This window comes from Meriones unguiculatus, chromosome 16 (assembly GCF_030254825.1).
Source record: "Meriones unguiculatus strain TT.TT164.6M chromosome 16, Bangor_MerUng_6.1, whole genome shotgun sequence".
Taxonomy (NCBI): Eukaryota; Metazoa; Chordata; class Mammalia; order Rodentia; family Muridae; genus Meriones; species Meriones unguiculatus.
The window spans coordinates 44,717,985-44,738,239 of NC_083363.1; the positions used below are offsets into that span (position 1 = coordinate 44,717,985).

General features: G+C 43.4%; 1 protein-coding gene across 1 annotated transcript in view; it reads left to right on the forward strand.

Annotated features, from left to right (window-relative positions):
* The first annotated feature begins 2,377 nt into the window (after positions 1–2,377).
* The window catches only part of Efhc1 (EF-hand domain containing 1), a 36,535-nt gene continuing 18,657 nt past the window's right edge, over positions 2,378–20,255 (forward strand). The window contains exons 1-6 of the mRNA XM_021636470.2: positions 2,378–2,570; positions 6,668–6,889; positions 12,459–12,746; positions 13,409–13,558; positions 14,803–14,995; positions 18,607–18,827. Coding sequence (XP_021492145.1) covers positions 2,508–2,570; positions 6,668–6,889; positions 12,459–12,746; positions 13,409–13,558; positions 14,803–14,995; positions 18,607–18,827 — 1,137 coding nt within the window. The 5' untranslated portion in view covers positions 2,378–2,507. The remainder of the gene's footprint in view (positions 2,571–6,667; positions 6,890–12,458; positions 12,747–13,408; positions 13,559–14,802; positions 14,996–18,606; positions 18,828–20,255) is intronic.

A 20,255-nucleotide genomic window follows, 5' to 3' on the forward strand; every position in this document is an offset into this window, starting at 1 on the left:
GAGATCCTCCTGCCTCTGCCTCCCTGAGTGCTGGGATCACAGATTTGCACCACTGTGCCCAGCTCTTGGTTTGGCTTTCAATACAGCTTCTCACCGGATTGCTCAGTTTAGCTTCAAAGTGGCTGCACTCTCCAGAGACCTGGTATCTTGGGCATGTACCACCACATCCAGCTGGAACTAAGGATTCTGTTGTGACTAGAGTTTCGGGAGGCTGGCACAGTCTAAGACTGTGGTAGCTGTACCTACACACTAGTCCTTGAAGAAGCAAACAAAAAGCACCTTGATTCACCAACAACCCTTTCTTATGATACCTAGCCATAACTCCCTCACTAGACAAAGGCATCAGTCCATTCAGAAGGCAGCTACCACATGACCTAGTCACCTTAAAGACAAAACCTTCTACCACCACCATCACTGCTTCTACCATAACCATTAAATCTCAACTTAAGCGCCACCGTGGACAGACCATGTCCAAACCATTGCAGCAACCCTGCTTGGCTCTTCCTCCCTCAGAATGGATGGCAATTTTGAAAAGCCACAGGCCACAGGCTACAGAAGTGCTCTTTTCCTACACTCTGTTAACCCTTTGACCAGTAGGATTTTCTCAGAAAGAAATGTACATGGACAAAAGTCACTCCTCAAACGCAAACAGATTCCTCATGAGCAACAGGCTCAGGTGTGACTTACCCTTTCACTCTCACAAGCTCCTTCCCTGCCCAGAGACGATAGATCCAGGGCAGCCAGGAAGTTCATCCAGAAAGACTTCTGTTTTTAAAAAAAAAAAAAAAAATTTATGTACAATGGTGTTTTGCCTACATGTATGGTGTCAGATCCCCTGGAACAGGAGTTGCAGACAGTTGTGAGCTGCCATGAGGGTGCTGGGAATTGAACCCACATACTCTGGGGGAGCAGTTCAGTGCTCTAAACCTCTGAGCCATCATTTCAGCACCCCAGAAAGGATTCTAAGCATGTCTACATGTCCTGGGATTTCCTTTAAGAGAACTGACGAGGATGGAGAGCGTGTGGGCCTGAAAGAGTTTAAGCTTATCATGGAGAGTCAGTTACCTGTGATACTGGGTACCGGGCAGCAGCGAGGGACAGAGGAGATCTGAAGAGGTGAGTTTATCATCATGACTAATTCCCCACGTCACCGTCCCAGTCAGTGGCTCGGGTACGGAGCAACAGCAGGTGCTTTTCAAGATTTCAGTAAGTGCCAAGATGCTAACCAATTCATGGAGGGTTCCGCTGAAATACTGGGGAGTCTGAGGGTGGCACACACAACCCAGACCGTCTGAAGAGGAGGGGCAGGCGCCACTGCCGGTGTGGTGGTGCACCCCTTTAATCGCAGCATTAGGAGGCAGAGACAGACAAATCTCTGTGAGTATAGTCTTCATAGAGAGTTGCAGGAAGCCGGCAAGGGATTCATAATAAAACCCTGCCCCAGAAAGAAAAAAAAAAAAAGAGAGAAGGAGAAAAGACAAAGAGGACGTGCAGGCATACAGGAAAGAACTGGAAACAAAACTAGAAAAGAACTGCATGGGTGGGTGTAATAGTCGGCAGTAATGGCGTTAGATGTCACTGACTGCATTCTTATCCTGGCCCCTGGAGTTTCATGGGTTAGTGCCAGCTGAGACATACAGCCTTGAGAACTGAACAATTGCTAAATTCTTGGCCCCTCTGCTGATAAGCAGCCATTGTTGGACTGGCTGGACCACAGCCTGTTACCCACTCTAAGAAATCAAAATCGTGCGTGCGTGCTTGTGTGTGCTCATTCTATCATTTCTGTTCCTCTCGGGGACCCTGACTAACACAGTTGCCATCTGAACTACTGGCAGCAAGGGACCCATGATGTTGGGCTGTGTCTTCTCCTCAGGCTTTCTGCTCTTGCGTGTCTCTAAAGAAAAACGTGTCTAGGTCAGAAAAACGTGTTATAAAGATCAAACTCCCTGGGAAAACTTGGGACCTAATGAAACCAAATCCCTGGGTATCTTGGAATCCACAGCCCCAAGAAGTATGAGTTTGAAGTATTTAGCGCTTTCACTAGGGAGCAGCCCTTCTACACTGTGTGTGGGGAAAGAGTGCCTGACTTTTTGGAAGGACTAACGGGGAGCGAGAAGGAACTTCTTTCTAACCTCACCGAGCCAGTCACGGCCTGGAGACAACAGACGTTCAGCCTTGCAGAGACACCGCTCTTAGTTGCATTCCCTGTCAGCTACCATATGGGGGCGGAGGAGGAGGAAGGGAAGGGATGGGGAAGGAAGGAGCGGATCCACCTCCACCTCTGTCACACCCATTAGCCACTGCCTGTGGCCAGGAGTCCTGTGCGCAAGCGCTAAACTGCCCCCCCTCCCTCCCCCCCACTTCGCTTCCGCTCCTTTCCTCTCCCTCTTGCCGAGTGTTTGGCGTTACCATGGAGTCTGGAGACGCTCCCGGATGCTGTTTGTTGCCAGGGTAACCCAAGCGGCAGAAGGCAACCGTGGCGGCGACTGCACGGCTGCAGGGCTGCGATGGTGACCAACCCAGTGCATGGCCTGCCCTTTCTCCCGGGGTCATGCTTTCCGGACTGCACGGTGAGGGTCACTCCAAAGGGTGCTGCGCTTGGCGCGCCTCTGCTCTCCCCCATCCCACAGGCTGCGCCGTCTTCGAGCATCCATGCCTCTGCTGGCTTTGCGCGGCCTCTTGGCAGTCCTCACTGGAGCCCTGTTCTCACTTTCCTGCCCCTTCGACCTGCCTTCTGGCCCGATTACCCTAGGCCGTCTCCAGACCCCGCCTTCTCTTACCCCTCAACTGCATTTTTACCCTACCCAACGCCTCTCTACCTTCATCCTCCCTTACCTTCTCTCCCCAGCAACTTCATTTCTGACCTGTTTCGTCCTCTTCTGAATCCTCCAGAACTGTGTGTGTGTGTGTGTGTGTGTGTGTGTGTGTGTGTGTGTGTGTGTGTGTCCTTTCTGAACTCTTCTTCCTGATGGGTCTTTGCCCTTAGTCCCTGGCCTTCTGAGTTGAGGGTCACTTTTCTCTCCAGCTCCATTCAGCCTTCTTCAGAATTGAATCGCACCTTGGTTTTCTTGCGATTTCTCTTTAAAGCATGCCCATCTTCCTCCTCTGTGCTTTGTATTTCTCCCGTCTCACTTAACTCAACCACACCAACCACTTGGTGTTTTACATTCTTCACATTTTTTTTATAAAGGATTCCTTTTCAGACTCTGTGTGTTTGTGTGTGTGGTGGTGGCGGTGGGGGAGGGTTGTTTGTTTTATCTTATGTGCAGTCCAGACTGGCCTTGAACTTGAAAAGCACTTGCCTCAGCCTCCAAAATGCTTGGGATAAGCATTCTCCTCCCCGTGGCTGGTTTTATTGACTATCTAGATGAAATGAAATGAAAACAAGTCCAGGGTGGTGCTGCACAGATGGCTAATTTGAGTCTAGCCTGGGCTACCTAGCTAGTCCCTGTCTCCAGACAACGGCAAATCCAAACCAAACAGAACAAGAATGGCATGAAAAGAGAGCATAATCCCGGCTGGGAAAGTGGGTTGGAGGATAAGACATTTGCTGCTCACGTGAGAAGAGTATAGTTCAGATCTCTAGAATCCATGTGACCTCAAGCAAGCTGCTTAGCTAGACTGGCCCTTATCAGAGGCAGCCTCCCCGTGTCAACTTTAGTCTTTCATATGTATGCCCACACACATGCAAAGAGGCATGTGCACACACAGGTACACACACATGCTCAGAACAAACCACCACCACCCCGCCACTGTCAAATAAAAACACCTCAGCTCAAAGCCCAGCAGGAACAATAGTTTGGGTTCTTGGTTTCTTTGTGACATAGGTTAACTCTTTATTTGTTATTTATTTTGAGACAGGGTCTCATGCAGTCCAGATTAGCTTCACAGTTCCTACTGTATAGTCTGGGGTGATCTTGAACTGATCCTCTGGGCTCCTGAGTGTAGGATTACAGACAGGTCACCAAAGCCAGAGCTTCTTGAGTGCCAGGCAAACACTCTACCAATTGAGCTACAACCCCAACCCCAGTACTCAAAAGCAAATAGCATTAAAAAAAATCTATCAGAGTCACAGAAATATTCTGAAGAATCAACGTTGAGATTCAGTAGTGCCGATCATAGAGGAGCCGGGTAGTGATTTATATTTGTTTAGTTTAATAATTCAGACACATATTTCTCTTCACATTTCTTAAGGAAAATTATTTTGTCTACTTATTTTCTAGGGGACATAAATTTCAATTTGAATTGAAAGTGTGAAGAGAGAGTGGATTCTGACTCTCTTCTACTCTTGTATTAAGCTATACCACGGTCACTTTTAAAAGTTGCAAGCTCACTGAGTGTGTTTCCTTTTTGTTGTGTGTGTGTGTGTGTTTGTTTGTTTGTCTCTATTTTAGCCAGGCTTGCCTGACGTTCACTGTGTAACCTAAACTGTCTTCAAACTCACAGTTATCTCCAGCTGGAGCTTCTCAAGTGTGTGAGCCTCTGTGCCTGGACAGCATCATAAATTTTCCATTTCAATGATATATATGTATATATATACACACACATATGTACATATGTATACATACATAATATATTGACATATATAATATTGTAGACATTTTCCTATGCTGTATGCTGTACTGAATCAGCTTAAGCATTTGGTGACAGTGAATGTGGGTTACCCACAAGGCAAGGGTGGAGTTGACTTGGGAGATTATAGAGGTATGGCTAGAAGTGCCAGTCTTTAAATATTTATAAGGGAAGATGTTCTATCCTGGATGAACTTCATATAAAATACACTGAGTGGCTGCCAACTATTCTTAGTTGAAATTTGAAAAGCTTGGTAACTGCCTCTTCATCAGGGAAGGAATGTTGTTACTCCAGAGATGTGTCAGAAAGTGAACCCTAATGAATAGGAAGGGAGGCCTGAGAAGGCCTTTCCTGAGATGCTCCGTGATACAGGTGGCTGAGGCTAGAGGCAACTGTTAACCGGAAAGAAAATGAACTGAAGTTACTGATGTTGGCTTCATTTCATATTGTGTGGGCTGGTGTAGTGAGGAGGAGTTGCCATAGAGCATGTGTAGAGGTTGTAATGCAATGTCTGGAGGTCAGTTTTCTCTCTCTATTCTGTGGGTTCCAGGGATCTAATTTAGGTAGTCAGTCTTGGTGTTGATAACCCTTACCTACCAAGCCACCTCCCAGCCCCACTACCCACTTTTGGTGCTGGGAATTGAACCTAGGTCTTTGACCATGCTAAGTATGCCATTACCGAGCTACACTCTTAGTCCCTAGTGGTATCGCCTCTGTCTGTCTTTGGAGGTTGCAAAGGTTGCAAAGAGGAACTGGAAGCTACGCATATTGCCCAGCTCAGGACCTCTTATTCTATGTCTTGTGTTTTATGCATCTGGGACAATTCCTTCCAACTGACCTGAAACCCAGAGCAATGGCCCTTAAAGAAAAGTCTGTGGTCCATATTCTTTTATCAAAAGTAGTCCACACCGCTGTACCTTTTATGGTAATAACAGATCTTGAAAGAGGACAGAGATGGTAGGATGGACTCCAAAGAAGTTAGGAGATAGGCAAGGAAGTCTTTCTGTTCATAGTAAAAGAAAGTTTATCATTATTTATAAATCATATATACATAATATGTAAACTATAGGACATGTATACAAATTGAAAGTAACCCCATAAAGAATATTTTAAAAACCCTGTGAATTAATATAATTTCAATTTTGCTCTTCTCCTTTCTTTAACCTTTTACATTTCCAACGACAAACAAATGTATATCCATGGCAGAAAATGAAAATAATCTAGAAACACATAATTCAAGATCTTTACCAAATCCAGTTTGTATGCTTATAACTGTAGTATATTTATATAATTTTACATGATGCTCTTTGTCTTAATAAATTATAAATACTTTACCAGGCTGTTTCGTGGTATTTAAAACTAGTTTAATTCCTTCATAGAAATTTCTTTTTGGTTTGTTGTTTAGATTGTTTCCAACATTTAAGTATCACATACCTTCACATATATTTCTCACTATTATGATCAGAATCAAGCATATTGCTCGTTCCCATAATTTTGGGATGTATTTTAAAAATCAATGCATAAGGACAGGATCACTGCGTGTTTACATAGATGCTGGCAAGTTACTTGTCAGAGACTTATATGAATGTGTCATTGTCATTGTAATAAGAAGAGCCGTTGATGCAGGTAAAACTAAAATTCGGAAACTCACATCTAAGGTTATGAAAAAGAAAAACAAGATTAGCAAAAAGAAATTAGAGTATAGATGATGTGGTATGGTAGAGGTAAGGCAGACATCACAGAGCCGGGCTGTTTTATTTTAACCTTGAGGGGCTTCTATTTCCTCCTTGCTCCTGACCAAGTGTTTTAGTTTAAAATACAAACCCTTTGAACGCAGTGAAATGCTTTGACATACATTTTTTTGGCGGGCGGGGGGGGGGGGGCGCTAAGAGCAAACATTTGATGCTGGAGAGATGGCCTAGCGTTTAAGAACAAGAACTGCTCTGGAAGAGGACCCAGGCTCAATTCCTAGCACCCGCGTTGGGTGTCTCCTAGTACTCTCAAAGCAAAAGTTCAAGTTATGGTAGCTTAGGAAGTTAGTTGTTTTACTTCAAGACTTATCCGAGGTTAGTAACAAAATCTTTCTTTTCTTCAGAAAACATCGTTCCACAGAAGCCAGACGCTTGGCTACAGGAACGGCTACGCAGTTATCGACCGTCCGACCTTCGGGATAGGCGGAGACCGGCTCCACTATAACCAGCTGTCTCCTGCTGAGTTGGATGAGTTGTCCAACAAGGCACCCTTCTTAACGTACGGTCCACCCAAGCCGCCCCCACCTGCACAGTTTATTCCTGCTCATGTGGCTTTTGACAAAAAGGTATCATCTGGGATTTTAGGGCACCGGTTGACTTCAGAGGTCTGAGCCCTGGTCACTTGCAGAAATGTTATCAGTAAACCCCAGGATTCCCTGAGTGCTCTTAGAGAAAATTGTTCAGATGCCTCAACCCTTAGTCACAGACAGCTGAAGTGAGCCTTGAAAGAGGCTTTCTCTGGGCAGGAAGCAGATTACAGAAAATAATTCCCTGTGGACTTTCCCGGAATATTTTCCAAATGCAGTTAAAAGTTGCCTGAATTTTGAATTCCACATCCGTGTGGGCCCGTGTTTGCTTGCTCTCTTTCCCAGTCTGCTACGGTGAGCCCCTACCTAATCACTATGAACTGTGAAATCAACATCTCCATCTATTTGCCAGGTTTTTTTTTTTAAGTTTTCATTCCTTCCTTCCTTCATCATTGGTTCTATTTCTATTTCAAACACTCTAGTGACTATTTTTCTCTAGTAAAGTTCATATTATTACAAAACAACAAGAAAAAAAAAAAAACCCTTCCCTCTTTTTCTTTAGGAAGAGAATTTTCTCTCATCCTTGAGCCCCAAACTGCTTTCTCGGAAATAACAGTGATGCCCTGTTTGCTGAGTTTGGACAGCCATCCACCGCCCTTGCTCTCCACCCCGTTTCAGCTCTTTATTCTGTTATTCCTTCCTTCCCTCCCGGGCTCTGCTCTTTGCTAGTGTTCATGACTATTTGCTCTTCCTTGTTGCTCACTCCTGTCTCTCTGGTTGCTCTTTCTGCGGTCTCCCTGCCTCCTCTGTTCTCATCCTTGAATGTCCCTTCTTAGGAGCTCTCACCCACTCTGTGGATTCAACTGTCTTTTCAGTGCAGAAAACTGTCAGCCTTTATTGTCAACGTGGACCTCCCTGATCTGCAGACCCTAGCCATAGGCTGCTCCTGACAGTGGGGTATCCTCAGCTGGACGAGCTGTTCCTCACACATAGACTCTACATTTATATCATCAATCTTATTATTATTATTATTATTACTATATTTATTTTTTACTCCCATCATTACCCAATCCAGAGGACCACTAGATCTGCTCTCTCCATTTGGGTTCTGAGCTTCCATGCCTGGCCATTCAATGAGTTGCCAAGCCAAGTATTTCTCTTTCATTTCCTCCATCGTTTTCAAAGTTCAAACAAGCAATATGATCTCTACAAACTCAGAAGGTTAGAGCACACTGCCAGGAGCCAAGACCACTGTAGAATTCATTGAAAAGATACATTTTTAAACAGAGTCTATAAATGTTATTTTTTCCTTCCTTTCTACATTATTATCACTTTCTGCTGATGTTACCCTAATGCTGTTCCCAGCAGCTTCCTTATAGAGGCTTAGAACTCTATTCTTAATAAGAGGAAGGGAAAATGACTTTGAAAATTAGCAGTCAGTGGGCTGGAGGTTTCAGTGGTTAGGAGCACTGGCTGCTCTTCTAGTGGATGCAGGTTTACCCTACACCCATGTGGTGGTTCAGTACCAAACTGTAACTCCAGTCCCAGGGACCCTGAAATCTTCTGGCCTCCATAGGTCCCAGGCATGAACATAAAATAGTTTAAAAAAATCAACTGTTGAACAAATAGGTACTTAATAGAGTTACATTTTTATTACAGGCTTTCACCATGTAGCCCAGGCTAGCCTTGAACTTGTAACCTGCTGCCTCTGCCTCCTGAGTGCTAGGACTCCAGGCTTGTGGCATTTTGTCTGGTAGTTAAGAACATTCTTTTACCCAAGACATCCTACATGCCTTACAAATGTCAGAGGAAACCCAAGTGATTTATTGGACAAACTGAAACAATAAACCTTCAGAGGTGAACACATAGACAAGACCAACTGTGGTGCTTTAATGCGTAGATTTTATTGAGCATAGTTTGTGTTGGTGAACTTGTGACTAACCAGAGAACTTGAGAACTTAATACCTTAGTAAAGCAAACAAGTCAGTTTCCTAGAGAAATGGTAAATACGTCGCATGGTACCAATTTCCCTATAGAATCTAAACGTAAGGCTGGAGAGATGGCTCAGTGGTTTGCTGATCTTCCAGAGGATCTGAATTGGGTTCCCAGCACCCATGAGAGGCACCTGCACACACACACACACACACACACACACACACACACACACGCTTAAAATAAGAATTTAGCCTTTCTAAATTTTCTCAAATTTTTCTTATAATAGCAATTTGTAGACATGCAAAGGCAGGAGGTTAGTATCAATCTATACTGATCATATGCTAGAGGCTAATAAACATTCTTAAGGATTTGAGGGGCTGGAGAGATGGCTCAGCGGTTAAGAACATACGTTGCTCTGGCAGAGGATCTGGGTTTGATTCCCAGGACCCACATGCTGGCTCACAGTCATCTGTAACCCCAGAGCCATGGCGACTCAATGAGCACACAAGCAAAACACTCATATCCATAAAGTAAATAGATCTAAAAGGTATTTGCTATCTCCTGTATTTTTAGAAAGTAACAAATCCTAACATTTCTGTTTGTGTGGCCTTTCTAACACACATACATATGCTATGTATCACCTCCCATTCTGAGGCCAAGATCCTGTTGTTACAGGCATGCAGTCATTTTTTAGATTAGCTATCAGATGGTTCGGGAACACGGCTGCGACACCACCAGTCTTGGTCCTTATCTCTGAGCTCACTCCTTTGATAAAGGGGCCTTGTTTCTTCATGATATGAAGGTGTCCCCTGAACATATGTGTATGCCACCGCTCATATTGCTCCTCCCCGATACATAGGTCAAACTGAACACATCAAAAAAACTGCTAATTTTATCTAGTCACATCTCTCTCGGTCTGAGGTGCTCATCTTGTCGGTTCTTGCCAGGTTAACAGGAACTCCAGTTTTTTGTCTCATGGATCAAAATGCTGGAGTCACCCTTAGCTATTCGTTAAAGAATATTAAACCAACTTCCTTCCCTCAGTCCAGTCCGGTTTCCTAAATTACTCCCTATAATATCAGCTTGTAAACTAGTAAGCTACCATGTAAGCTAATAAGTTCAAATTTCACCTCGCCATGCACATTGTTAAAGCTGTCTTCTTTTAAAGCCATGTTCCTGTTTCTGTGGGATCGGCACTGTATATGCTAGCACTATATTTCCTCAGTGCATCAACTGGTTTCCATCTTCTCCCCACACAACACGAACCTCACCATCAATCCAGTCTGGCTCCTTCTGCCCTTCCATTGTGGCCGCTCACTAGTACAGACCTGTCCTCCATACTCTGCTTATCGCTCCCAAGTTTCCTTCCTCCGAATTTTGCCACCAATGCCTAGAACCCCTTCCCTTTCCTTCTCAACTTAATCTAAAGCTTCCTCCTACCTCGAATTTAACTATTTGTTGACCACTTTTTCTGTACAGCCTCCTCTTCTGAGGCCCCCATTGTCTAAGAAGTGAGGAAGTGTGTGGAGAGAAGGAGAGTGCGGTAGAGTTTCCGTCCCCAGTCTGTAGTCTAAGTTTCCTCCTTGGTAATAGTAGTGATGTTGGACTAGCTGTTGGATTCTGGCTTTAACGTTTCATATATTTATAAACCTGTGGTTCATACAGAGCCCGTTTCCGGTGAGTTACTGTACTGGTGTTCTCATTTTGAATTCTTTGCATTTGATCTAAAGTAGTAGTTTAAAATTGTCCTTCTCCATCCTTATTTTCCTTTAAACATCCCATTGATTGTTTCCCTATCATCTTCCTCCTTGGAATTTTAAGGACTTCTTTCCTTTACATTGATACATTCATACACTTCCTAAGCAGTAGCCAGTTCTTGTTTTTCTACTTCCCTTTTTAATTAATTAATTTATTTATTTATTCACTTTCCATCAAAATCGTAGTCCTATCCCTCTTCTCCTCCCATTTCTATCCCCCCTCCCTCTCCTCCCTAGTTCCTCTCCTCTACTCCTCAGATAAGGGGAGCCTCTCCTCTACCAGTGAACACAAGCAAATCAAGTCTCATCAAGACTTATTGAACCTTCTTCCCCTGTGTCCTGGTGAGGCAGCCCTGCCAGGGGGAAGTGATCAAAAAGCAAAGAACAAAGTCCATGTCAGAGACAGCCCCCCTCCCCTTTCTAGGGGACCCATATGTTGGCCAAGCTACCCATCATCTATATATAGGTAAGGGGTCTAGGTCAAGTCCATGCAGGGTCCTTGGTTGGTGCTCCATATGCCTCCCTGGTCCCAGGTTAGTTGGCTCTGTTGGTCCTCTTGTGGAGCTCCTGTCCCCTCCCGGTCCTTCCATTCCTCCCCCAATTCTTCCACAGGACTCCCTTCAATCCGCCCAATATTTGGCTGTGAGTCTCAGCATCTGTTTCGATCGGCTGTTGGGTAGAGCCTCTCAGAGGACAGCTAGATTAGTCTCCTATCTGTAAGCATAGCAAAGTATCGTTAATAGGGTCAGGGGTTGGCTGGGTCTCAGGTTGGGCCAGGCATTGGTTGAACATTCCCTCAATCTCTGCTCTATCTTTATCCCTGCATATCTTGTAGAAAGGGTAAATTTTGGGTTGAAGTTTTTGTGGGTGGCCTGCTGTTCCCCTCCCTCCCCTAGGAGTCCAGTCTAGTCAGAGGACTGCCTCTTGAGTCTCCATGACGCCTGCTATTAAGAGTTTCAGCTAGAGTCAGCCCCATATCCTCCAGGAGCCTGGCCTGTCATGGGTCTCAAGATCTTCTCAGAGACAGCCCAGCCCACAGTTTTTCTTCTCTCTGCAAGCCTTCTGTCCTCCCACCTCCTCTCTCCAGTCTGATCTACACCCTCATTTCTTCCACTCTCCAACCCTGTTCCCTCTCATCAACCACTTCTCATGTCTATTCTGTTTCCACTTCTGAGTGATATTTAAATATCCTCTCTTGAGTCCTCCTTGTTACTTAGCTTCTTTGGGTCTGTGAACTGTAATATGGCAATCCTGTACTATATGGCTAATATCCACTTATAAGTGAGTATATACTATGTGTGTCTTTCTGGGTCTGGGTTACCTCACTCAGGATGACCTTCATAGTTCCAACCATTTGCCTGCAATATTCAGGATTTTCTTGTTTTTAACAGCTGAATAGTATTCCATTGTGTAAATGTACCATGATTCTTTACCCATTCTTCAGCTGAGGGACTGTTCTAACTGATTAAGACACAAGTCTTGATTTAAGGATCTTAATTTTCCTGAACTCTTTCTTTAAGTAGAGGTTTGAGTAAACTCTTTTGCCTACCTAGAACATACTTCTAATGCATTGTCTCTCAGAACAGAAACACCAAAATAAATAAATAAAATACCAGAAAAGGAAAGTAACTCCACAGCATGTCAATATATGCTTTTATGGTACAGTTTAATATTTTTTGAATGTGAACTCAATAAGCCATTCTGACTTCACAGTGAATGAACCCTCCTCAGAAACCTAAGCTATGGTCGATATAGAACACACATGCTTCTGAACAAAGTGAGAACATTTCTTTTTAGATGCTGTCCAAGGAGTCTATGGTGGGTTACTGTTCAACTCTTCCTGTATTGTGCTCTTCTAAGGACAGTAGCTTGTGTTTCTCTGGTGACAATCAAAAGCCTTCTCTTGTGTGTAACAGGTGCTCAAGTTTAGCGCCTACTTCCAAGAAGAAGTTCCCTCATCAACGGAGGAGTATTACCGGATCCGCCAAGTGAACATTTACTACTATCTAGAGGATGACAGCATGTCTGTCATAGAGCCTGTGGTGGAGAACTCTGGGATCCCCCAAGGCAAGCTAATCAAACGCCAGCGTCTAGCCAAGAATGACATGGGAGATCATTACCACTGGAAAGACCTCAACCGGGGAATTGACCTCACAATCTATGGCAAAACTTTTCGCGTTGTTGACTGTGACCGATTCACACAGGTATCATTGGTGGGCTGGGACTCTGCAGCAGAATCCTAGCTAGTGGGATACATTTTGTGGGTGGGGACAGATGCTGGTGACTGTGTGTGCATTACTAAGCAGGTTAGTATTTGTGTGAGTGTACACATGTGTGCCTTTCTTCAGTATAGAATATAAACATTAAGAAACCAATGCAAAATTTGTCTTAGTTTTTTTTTTTTTTTTGAAAGTAATTATGTATTCACTTTTAGTGAGTTGGAAAGTTTGGAAACATTATTCCATGTTAAGTTGGCCTTGGAGCACTTGGCACCACAGCAAAAGTGAAACAGAGCAAAAGTTCTGTGAACACATGGTTTGGATTAGATGCTTATCTTAACACAATGCCGGGGTTTTGCTCCTAAGGACCTAACTTGATTGCTGTAATTCATATTGAGAATATTCAGTTATCTTACCATGATGCCTTACAACTAGCTTAAAACACACACACACACACACACACACTAAATACCTCAGGCACTTATCGGCTATTATCTGCATTTGTAGAGTTGGGTCACTGGAGATGGTACATCTGAGACATGCCTAACCTGTCAAACACTTGATGGTATCCTCACACTTACCTTCCAACTATTATTCACGACTTTAAACCCTTCAGGAAGGTGTTGACATTGATTTTGAAATTTTAGGAATTTTTGGAAAGTCAAGGAATTGAATTAAATCCACCAGAGAAGATGGCTCTGGATCCTTATACCGAGCTCCGGAAAGAACCTATTCGTAAATATGTCACGCCATCAGACTTTGACCAACTGAAGCAATTTCTCACATTTGACAAACAAGTAAGTGACCTAAGAGTGTACTCCTGTTTGAATCTGGATTTGTGCTGTCTTGATAGCCTGCATGTAATTTAACCATCCGCACATGGTGGTTCCATGTAGGGCTAAAACTGTGCCAGTACCTAGATTTCTGTTTTTTTAATATATTCTTGTTTTATTAGCTCTCATTAGCTTTTGTATGTAAGTGTGTGTTGTACACGCCACTGCCTACTGGAGAAGGTCAGAGGATGATCTCTAAGCATTGGTTCTCTTATTCCGTCCTGTGGGTCCTGGGGATTGAACTCAGGCTGTCATCTTTGCAGCAAGTTCCTTTACCTAACTGGGCCATTCGTGAGGCCCTCGGCTTTATTATTAGAGCATAAAGGAGCCTGTGGCACAGGCTTGCCTTGCCTTCAGCCTGATCTTACGGAGGCATTTTCTCCACAGAGGCTCTCTCCTCTCTGATGACCCTAGCTTGTGTCAAAGTTGACATAAGTCCAGTCTGCACACTAACCCCAGATGGGTAATTCTCACAGAAGCTTCCAGGCAGGGTCAGGTGAGTTTGGGAGAAAGTGCAAAGCTGTTATATATTTATGCTGATGCTAAATAGTCTTTAAAATAAAGTAGTTATTAAACAGCAATTAAATAGCCAGGCTGGCCTCAAATTTGCTATGTACCTCAGGCTGGATTTGAACTCCTGTTTCTCCTGCCTCTGCATCCCATGTTCTCAGGTTACAGGCATGTACCACCACACCTGGCATTCTCCTGTTACCTTAAATTAAAAGACTATGTCCATCCTATTCCTAGTGGCTGTGTTTTGATGGTGCCAAACGAAAGATAGGCTGCTTATGAGAACTTTTCCCACACGAGTTCTAGACACACACTTCACCGTGTATCTTTGTTAGCGTGCATCAGTTTCCTTTGTAGGCAACCCCACTATTCTTTTTATTCAGCTTCTCTTTCCCTGACTAATATTTGGGGACTAAATAAGATTTTCTGTCTTGGCCAAACTTAGAACTCTTGTGTTATTCTCTTCTCTAATGTTTGTGTTATTCTCTTCCTCTCTCTCTCTCTCTCTCTCTTTCTCTCTGGCTGTTAATATGTAGTACATGGTTTTTGAGTATTTGTGTATTCTCGATTTATTTTCTAATTTCCTACCTGAAAGTGATTCAGCGACTGTTCATCTTTGTGTGATAGACACGCGACAAAGCAGTCAAGTTAAAACTCTGCTTCAGAAATCTTAAGTCATCTCTTTGGACTCCTCAAAGGTCCTTCGATTCTATACGATCTGGGACGACACGGACAGCTTGTTTGGGGAATGCCGGCATTATATCATTCACTACTACCTCATGGACGACACGGTGGAGATTCGGGAGGTCCATGAACGGAACAACGGGAGAGATCCGTTCCCACTCCTCATGAACCGCCAGCGCATGCCCAAACTTTTGGTGGACAATACAGGTAAGTTTTAGTAAATGTATCCGTGGCTACTTGAGAGGTTTTGGGGGATTCGAGGGAGTTAGTAGTCTGTGTGGTTTTTCTTTTGTGCGTGGCCCTGTCAGTGCTTTCTTAGGCTTTAAACAATGGTTTTTCCACAGTTTTCTGCTATAATTTACCTTTTAGTCCAGGCATGCCTCCTGGATACTCTAGTAGACGTGACTTGTAACAGATAAAAACAAAACTGTCAATGTAGATGCTGAGACTTATGGGCAACCTTTGGGCAGAGTGCAGGGAATCTTAGGAAAGAAGTGGGAAACAGTAAGCTCTGGAGAGGACAGGAACTCCACAAGGAGAGCAACAGAACCAAAAAGTCTGAGCACAGGGGTCTTTCCTGAGACTGATACTCCAACCAAATACCATGCATGGAGATAACCTAGAACCCCTGCACAGATGTAGCCCATGACAGTTCAGTAGCCAAGTGGGTTCTATTATGATAGGAACAGGGACTGTCTCTGACATGAACTGATTGGCCTGCTCTTCGATCATCACCCTCTGATGGGGGAGCAGCCTTACCAGGCCACAGAGGAAGACAATGCAGCCACTCCTGATGAGACCTAATAGACTAGGATCAGAAGGAAGATGAGGAAGACCTCCCCTATCAGTGGACTAGGGGAGGGGCATGGGTGTAGAAGAGGGAGGAAGGCTGGGATTGGGAAGGAGCTACAGGTGGGAAACAAAGTGAATAACCTAATTATTAAAAATATAAAGAAAAAAAAAAACAAGGTATACACGACCAACAAGATTGCTCTGCAGGTAAATGGGCTTGCCAGCAAGCCTGACAACTCAAACCTAGTCTCTGAAACCCACATGGTAGAAGGAGTGAAATGACTCCCATAAGTTGTCCTTTGACCTCTATACATTTACCATGGTATGCATCCCCCCCCCGATAAATAAATAAATAAATGCATTTTTTTTAAAAAAAGGACACTTGCCTAACAGTTAGATAAACGTGTATTCAAAATTAGTAATCATCAGACAATTTGAGCTCAAAACTATAAGGTATTACCTCACTCCAAAAAGAGTGCTTTGTTGGGGCCTGGGGAGATAGTTCAGTAGTTAAGAGGACTAGTTACTCCTTCAGAGGACCTGGGTTTAATTTGCAGCACCACATAATAGTAACTCATAACCATCTGTAATCCCAGTCACAAGGGGCTGGTGGGGATGAAAATTTAATATGACAATTATGGAAAATAGAATGGTGACTCCTCAAAAAATTAAAGCTGTAGCATCCTTCAAATCCTCTGCGTATGTGTGTGTGTATTGTAAGAAAATGAAATTGGCATGTATAAGAAGTGTCTGTACATGTATGCTTGATGCAATACAATTCATAGTGTTGAAGAAACAGAAACAATTTAAGTGTCCAGCAACTAATGCACGGACAAAGAAAAATGTGGTAGATGTGCAATGAGGTACTGGTCATCCATAAGAAGAATAAAACCCTGTCATATGTGCTACCATGGACAGAATGCTGGAGTTCATTTTGTTGAGTGACGTAAACCAAGCGCAGAATGCTGGAGTTCATTTTGTTGAGTGACGTAAACCAAGCACAGAAAGATAAATGCCACATGATCTCAGTTGTGCATAGAGTTATGAAGTTGATCTTTCTTGGGGCTCAGTGGGACACGCCTATAATTACAGTGCTTGGAAGGCTGAGGCAGGAGAATCACCAATTCAAGAACAGCCTAGTCTTCACAGTGAGACCTTGCCTTAAAAACAAAAAGAAAATAAGGTCATTGATCTCATAAAAGTTGGGCATCAAGTGGTGATTATCAGAAGGCGGGAAGAGTGACAGAGAAGGAGCGGGTAGCTGGATGGCGCAGTCTGTAATGTGTCTGCTGTGTAAGCATTAGAACCCAAGTTTACATCCCTAGCACCCACACAAAAGCCTAGTGGGTGCAACACAGCTAACCCCGCCTATATCCCCAGGGCTGGGTAGTAGGAAACAGGCAGATTCTCAGAACTCATTGGCCTAGTTAGCTAGTAATCTCCAGGATGGGTGAGACACCTCATCTCAAAAATAAGGTGGAGAGCAATCAAGGGATACACCTTCTGTTAACCCCTGGCTCCCATGTAGATAGTGCACACACACATGAATGTGCACCTACAAGCATGCATGCAAATATGTACACCTATCTACTATACACACACACACATAGAGGAACAGAGAAGTAGAGAGGAGGGATGGGAAGAAGTTGGCTGGTACTACAGCACAACAACATGGCTATAGACCACAAAGACATACGGTATATTTCAAAAAGCTAGGGCAGCTAACCCACCTGTGCTAGCCCACAGTGGGCTTGAGGCTTTCAAGGGAAGCCTTTGCTACGTAATAAGGCCCTGTCTCAAACAGGACGAGACAAAACCAAACAAAAATGAAAACCAAGAGATTTTGACCATTTTTACTGGAGAGAAATAAAACATCAACACATTTTTAACCTGATTCAATCACTATACAACATATACGTGTATCAAAACATCTAATGGTACCCCATTAATACGTACAGTTTGTGGGGGTTCAACATAGGGTCTCTCTGTGTAACAGCCCTGGAGGACTGCTCTAGAATTCAATTTGTAGACCAGTCTGGCCTCAACTTTATAAAGATCCACCTGCCTCTGCCTCCAGGGTGCTGGGTTTAAAGCTGTGTGCCACCACTCCTGGCCAGTACGTACAATTTTTATGTTTTTAATGGATGTACTGGGAAACTGAAAGGGCTGCTAAGTGAGCATTTACTTATCATAACTTAGAAATTCCGTCTCTACCTCCCCCCCCCCGTAATTTTTCACCTCCATAATTACCAGTCAGGAGAGTCCTGCCCTGTTTCTGGGTCCATGTATTTCAGCTCTGGTTACAGTTACGGAACGTGGACCCACCAGAGTTGACTGGCTTCTTCGATGTCCATGGAGGCCACGCTTCATTAAATCCATTTGAAATAAGTTAACCGTTAGTCCTCACAAAACACCGAGTACCGGGCTTATTTCTAAATGCAAGATTCATCCAGTTATAATTATCTCATTGTCTGTGTCCCTGCGTCATGTGTACGCCTGAGTCAAATATTCTCCTCATAGCAGTGGTGGCCGTGGGGGTGGGAGGATGACCCAGTATCTGTGTTATTATTTTATGGTTTATCTCAGCAAACAGACATTTTCTCCACAAAGATAGGAGTTGTTTTTGCACAATTAATTGTGTAACCTCAGTGGTTAGCTGTGTACTTTCTGGACAGGTAGTCCCTAATAGTTGTTAGGTGGGTGTAAAATTGGGTGGTGAGTTGGAACTGAGTGACTTAGATCCCTTTCAGAACAAAGTCTCTTATGTGCTTTATATGACTAAACATTAATTCTGTGAATCTTAGAGGTTTGTGGTGATAAAGACAGTTGTGTGTAGAAGAGAGATTTTCTGAAAAATATCTGGTACATTATTTATGTGTTCTGTCAAAAGATTGAAATATACAGCCTTACACCAAATCAGGGGGTGCTCAGCTATTAATCAGAGCCAGCCCTTAAGGATACTCAGTGCCTTTGCCAAGCTTTCTTCCTATTTGCTCCTTCATCTCTCTAACCCCATCTCCTCTTAGAGGACTTCCCTCAGTGTGTGCTGGAAATCTCTGATCAAGAGGTGTTGGAGTGGTACACCGCCAAGGACTTCATCGTGGGGAAATCTCTCACCATCCTTGGGAGGACCTTCTTCATTTATGACTGTGACCCATTCACCCGGCAGTACTACAAAGAAAAGTTCGGAATGTCCGATTTACCACGCATCGATGTGAGCAAGCGGGAGCCACCTCCTGTAAAACAGGTAATGGAACAGAAGTGCCGGATGTGCTAAGAAAAAAAGATGTAGAAACCGTAGGGAAGAATGCAATAATGACCTCAAGATGACCTCAAGATGATAAAGGCTCACAAAAGAAAACATACAAAGAACACATCACCATATGAAAAAAGGCCACAGTCTAGCGACAGTCAGAGTGACAATAAAGAGGTTTTATAATCTGCTCAGTCTTAAAGATTTTCAGTACCTAGTGCTCGTCTCACAAAAAGGCAATTTCCGTATACTGTTGATAGCAAAGTCAGTCAGAATGGCCTTTCCGAAGTGCTGTTTGTTTTCATTTTCATTCTTTAGAATATTGTTTATATTTGGTCTACAAAATATGCTTTGAGGACTATAAAAGAATACATGCTTTATGCAGGATGAAGGATGAGGTTGACAAAACACATCTACCCATACTAGTAGAAAATTGTAAGGCCTGTAAAAGATGGCGTAAGTGTATGCATATTAATGTGGGAAATGTTCATAGCATATTTTCGGTGAATAAGTATCTACAGTTCTATGCATAGCCTCTGCGTATAAAGGTTAAGAAACAGCTGACAAATGGCTGCTATATCTTTTGTGGGCACTGTTTCTCTTTGTGGGAATATGAAGGTAGAAAGCAAGGGGATGGCCAGAGAACTTCCTTCTGGTGACCTTTGGCAGCTCTCATTTTTACTTTTATAGCAAAGCTTATATTAGTTTAAAATTTTTTAATTTTTGTTGTTGTTGTTGTTGAAACAGGGTTTCTCTGTGTAGCCTTCACTGTCCTGGTCACTCTGTAAAACAGGCTGGCCTTAAACTCAAAGATCTCCACCTGCCTCTGCTTCCTGAGTGCTGGGATTAAAGGTGTGTAGCACCACCACCCAGCATTTTCCAACTTCTGAATTATGTTCAAATACACACAGAATATTATCTTAACTACTTTAAAGTATCTAGTTCAATGGTACTAAATCAAAGTGTATTTTGTAGATCCAAGTAGTTTCCCCACTTCTTTAAAGTCAGTTGGTTTCTCATATCATGAAGGTTTTATGTTTTGTCTTGTTTTTAATGGTGACCATCAAACCTGGGACATTGCACACGGTAGACAAGTATTTTACTACCTAGCTAGAGCTCTGGCTCTGTTAAATTACATAGAAGAGACACTATGGCATTACAGCCCAACATTATAATAACACTTACTCTTGGATTAGTTTGCCAGTCCTGATGAGACCTGGTAGACTAGGGTCAGATGGAAGGGGAGGAGGACCTCCCTATATTGGACTGGGGGAGGGGCATAAGACAGTCGTTTAAAGCCATTGTTGAGTACACCTCCCTTGCGTCTTTTTCAGAGATAACATCTGTTTGTTTTTCCCTTTAAATGTGCTAATTTCCTAGTTTTTTCATATGTCTTGTAGTTTGTTTATGTTTATCTATTTA